The sequence below is a fragment of the Nelumbo lutea genome, chromosome 1 (assembly GCF_056320005.1).
Source record: "Nelumbo lutea isolate HS-2025 chromosome 1, American lotus-T2T, whole genome shotgun sequence".
Lineage (NCBI taxonomy): Eukaryota > Viridiplantae > Streptophyta > Magnoliopsida > Proteales > Nelumbonaceae > Nelumbo > Nelumbo lutea.
The window spans coordinates 27,798,016-27,802,133 of NC_142684.1; the positions used below are offsets into that span (position 1 = coordinate 27,798,016).

Sequence of the window (4,118 nt, forward strand, 5' to 3'; positions counted from 1 at the left end):
GAAAAGAAAGAAAGGTACGTTAAAACTTTAATAAGAAAAGTTATACAAAATACACTCATAGACTTGGGGTGGCCGGTGGGGCTAGCCTAAGGTTTTGTAGATGAATGGACACGTGTATTTTCTTTAAGTTTGTCTTTTGGAGTAGTACACTAGTGTACTTTTGGTAGTTATATTTCAAAAGTCGGACTGAATAAGACATCCAAATTGCCAAATTGCCACCTGACAATTGTCTTTTGGACAACAAAAGACATCCCCACCTAACATTTTGGTCTCGGCAGGGTAATACATATTTTTATACATCAAGCTCAAAAATTCTAGGACAGGCTTGGGCCTATAATATACATATTTTTATATTATATATTGTTTGGGACATGGCTGGGCCAGAGGCCTATGGTCATCTGTCATAGCTCGGCCACATCAGCTCCATTTGTCCGAGCTACGACATTATTGTGATCCCGTCAATCACGTCAGTCACACCCCTCACGGATAGGCCTGTGTAGCAGATAGGGATGGGAAGACAATTCCGCTGAGGAGTAAGACTCTACCCCTTGTAACTTCGGTAGGGAACTTTGTCCCGATTTCCCTGGAAACCTACTCCGATTAAGATAGGGACCCTTTGGCTATAAAAAAGTACTTCATGCTCAATGTAAGGGACTCTCCCAACTTCTAACACCCATACTACTAATTAGTTTGGACCAACAACCCTATATTTCGGCCCGGCCATCCACCACCTCCGACTGATTTGAGCATCGGAGTACTTACCCGAGGATAATTCCTCGGGCCTTTGACTTCTTCCTTGATTGTAGGTTTTGAAGCATGGCCTCGTCCTTGAAGCTCGGCCCCGACCTGCCAACAAGGACTATTTGATTGACATCCTCAGTTTGTGCACTACCTCGGATTAAGCAGCATCAGATTGGAACCGTTTGTGGGAAATGCACAAAAAGTCATTCTGGAAAATCTTTCATTCCTCACCGCACAATCAAGAAAGCGATTAAGATGTCTAAAAACTAGTTTGAAAGATCAGTTGGCCATTCCCCGTCTCGGGAGAACCGACACCATGACTCCTCGCACCAAGAAGTCCTACAACCTTCGGCCATAGTAGTGCAATTTCGAGCCATGCAAGAAAAGGTTAGTAAGACCTTCAAATTCATGTAGACACTAGGGTATACTACGCCACCCAACCGAGCTGTCTCCCCTCACACCCCGATGCACACAAAGGACGACCCTCAGACCGAGGACCCCAAAGCGCGCTAGTCAGATGTAAGGGGAGAGCGGTCTGAGTGTATGAGGCAAGATAGGACCCGAAAGCCCGTTCCCGTGGAAGGGACTACCATAGCCAGACACACCAGTCAGTGCGCATCCCCGCTAAACAAAGTCTCGAAAAAAGGACGCCACCCTTCGTAGTCTTTGTTGTTGAGTTAAGTTCGGTCAAGGATCACCCCACACGACCTAAGAGGGAGGCCATACACACTACAACCTTGAACAAAAGAGATGCTGAAATTAAAGAGCTCTGGCAACGTCTAGAAGAGTTAAAGCGCACCCTTCATCCAGGACATAGTGGACGAGATACCCCATGTCAAATGACGAGCCCCCGAATTCGACAAGTATGACGGGAACTCTGACCCTTTTGACCATGTTGTGGCGTTCAAAGACTAGATGTGCTACATGGTGCGTCAAATGGACTAATGTGCAAATCCCTTGTAACCACACTATAGGGCCTAGCCTTGGCATGATACTCCTCCCTTTCGCCGAGGTCTATAACATCATGGGCCCAACTAGAGACTCAGTTCCTGGCACAGTTCACAACTAGTCAGAAGCATTGGAAAACTTCTGCTAGCCTTATGCAGGTTTGATAGAGGAAGGCAGAGTCCCTCAAATATTACCTAGCGAGGTTCAATAAAGAAGCACTCCAAGTCAAGGACTTAAATTAATCAGTTGTGGTGGCGGCCATACAACACGAACTCCGCCCTTCCCCATTTAACTTCTCCATCTCCAAGATTCCTCCTTAGACGTTGTCGTGCTAATGAGCCATGTGCAGAAGTATATCAACACTGAAGAGGCCTAGGCGCATCTCAAAGATGAAGATGAGAAGCCTGACAAAAAAAAGGAAAGAGATCGACGAGCGAAAGTCCGAGAGGTCAAACAAAGACCACAAGAGACAAGATCACTGAATTGACCATAGACCTCACACCCCTCCACCGACTTATCGGAATTTCACGCCACTTAATATTTTGCGGTCTGAAATTCTGATGCAAATCCGTGACCGCAACTACGTCAGGTGGCCCGAGAAGATGAAGACGAAAAGTAATAAGAGGAACCGAGACAAATATTGCAAGTTCCACAAGGTCCACGACCACAACACGAAGAACTATTTTAACCTGCGCAACCATATCAAAGATCTGATTAGGTGCGGTTATCTCAGTGGCTTCATAGATAGAAAGGAGAAGCCAGCTCAAGAGGAACGAAGAGCGGACGAAGCTCAGCAACCCCCGCCCCGAGGCCCCCTAGCTGGCATCATCCACATGATATCAGGAGGAGCCACCGCCGGAGAGGAAAGCAGCTTGGGACGGAAAAGATATGCTCGACTATGCAAGATCGACGACCGAGGTCACGGGAAGAGGCGCGACACATCAATCACCTTCACTGACAATGACCTCCGAGGGGTCCAGACAGCGCACGATGACTCCTTGGTCATCACAGCCAAAGTGGCCAACTTTGAGCTACGGTGGATCCTAGTCGACACAGGGAGTTCTGTCGACGTATTGTTTGAAGATGCATTTGAAAAGCTCGGCACTGACAGAGAACAACTTACACTAGTTAGCACTCCCTTGATGGGATTTTCAGGAGAGTCCCTCCAGCCCACTGGGAGGATAACTCTTCCCCTCTTGATCGGAGATGGCGATGTGACGACCATGGTAGACTTCATTGTGGTGCATTGCCCCTCCTCTTACAACGTGATCATTGGCAGGCCGACCCTCAATGCCCTACAAGTCGTAGTCTCAACGTACCACCTCACCATGAAATTTCCAACCAAGTATGGCATAGGGGTGGTTTGTCAAGACCAGAAAATAGTGCAACACTGCTATCAGCTATCCTACCAAGGACCACGTCCAACGACCAAGACATTGATGGCAGAAGCATATGACCTACGTGACGAAGTAAAGGTACAGCATGGCCGACCTGTGGAAGACCTCGTCTAGTCCCCCTATTTGATGATGATCCTGAAAAGACAGTCCAAGTTGGCTCCCTGCTAGGTGACCACCTCCGAGAGGAACTTGTATGACTAATAAGGAATAACGCCAATGTATTTGCTTGGTCGGCAAAGGACATACCTGGGATCGATTCCAAATTTATCACACATCGGCTGAATGTCAACCCCTGTTACCGACCTATGAAGTAGAAGAAGAGAAACTTCGCCACAGAGCGGTGACAAGTAATCATGAATGAAGTACAGAAGTTGCTCAACGCCGAGTTCATTAGGGAAGTCAAATACCCCGATTGGTTGGCCAACGTAGTGATGGTGAAGAAGGCCAATGGAAAGTGGAGAATCTGTATCGACTTCACCAACCAGAATGAGTCCTATCCCAAAGACAGCTTTCCCCTACCGAGGATCGACCAGCTCGTCGACGCAACAGCAGAACATGAGCTCTTAAGCTTCATGGATGCCTTCTCAGGCTACAACCAGACCTGGATGGACCCGGACGACCAAGAGCAAACGACCTTTATCACTGACCACAGCCTGTACTACTACAAGGTAATGTCCTTTGGCCTCAAAATTTCCGGCAAGAGGACCGGGTACAGAGGCCGATCTACAACACTAGCAAGGTGCTCAGTGGTGTAGAGACCCAGTACTCTAATCTTGAAAAGTTGGCTTTGACCCTCGTCACCACAGCCAGAAAACTCATACCCTGCTTCCAGGCCCACAGCGTTTGAGTACTCACTAACTAGCCCCTTATGCAGGTGCTACAAAGACTGGAAGTGTCAAGCCGCCTAGTCAAGTGGAGTGTGGAGCTAAGTGAATTCAAAATCGAGTATGCACCCCAGCCGGTGATCAAAGCCCAGGCCTTGGCAAATATCATCATAGAATGTACATTTACCATTGAGGAACCGGCCCTACT

General features: G+C 47.8%; 1 protein-coding gene across 1 annotated transcript; it reads left to right on the forward strand.

Moving 5' to 3' along the window:
* Positions 1-2,291: 2,291 nt before the first annotated feature.
* Positions 2,292-3,200, forward strand: LOC148874079 (uncharacterized). The gene has a single exon (XM_088955511.1). It carries the CDS (start codon positions 2,292-2,294, stop codon positions 3,198-3,200), a length of 909 nt encoding a protein of 302 aa, XP_088811637.1.
* The last annotated feature ends 918 nt before the right edge of the window (positions 3,201-4,118 follow it).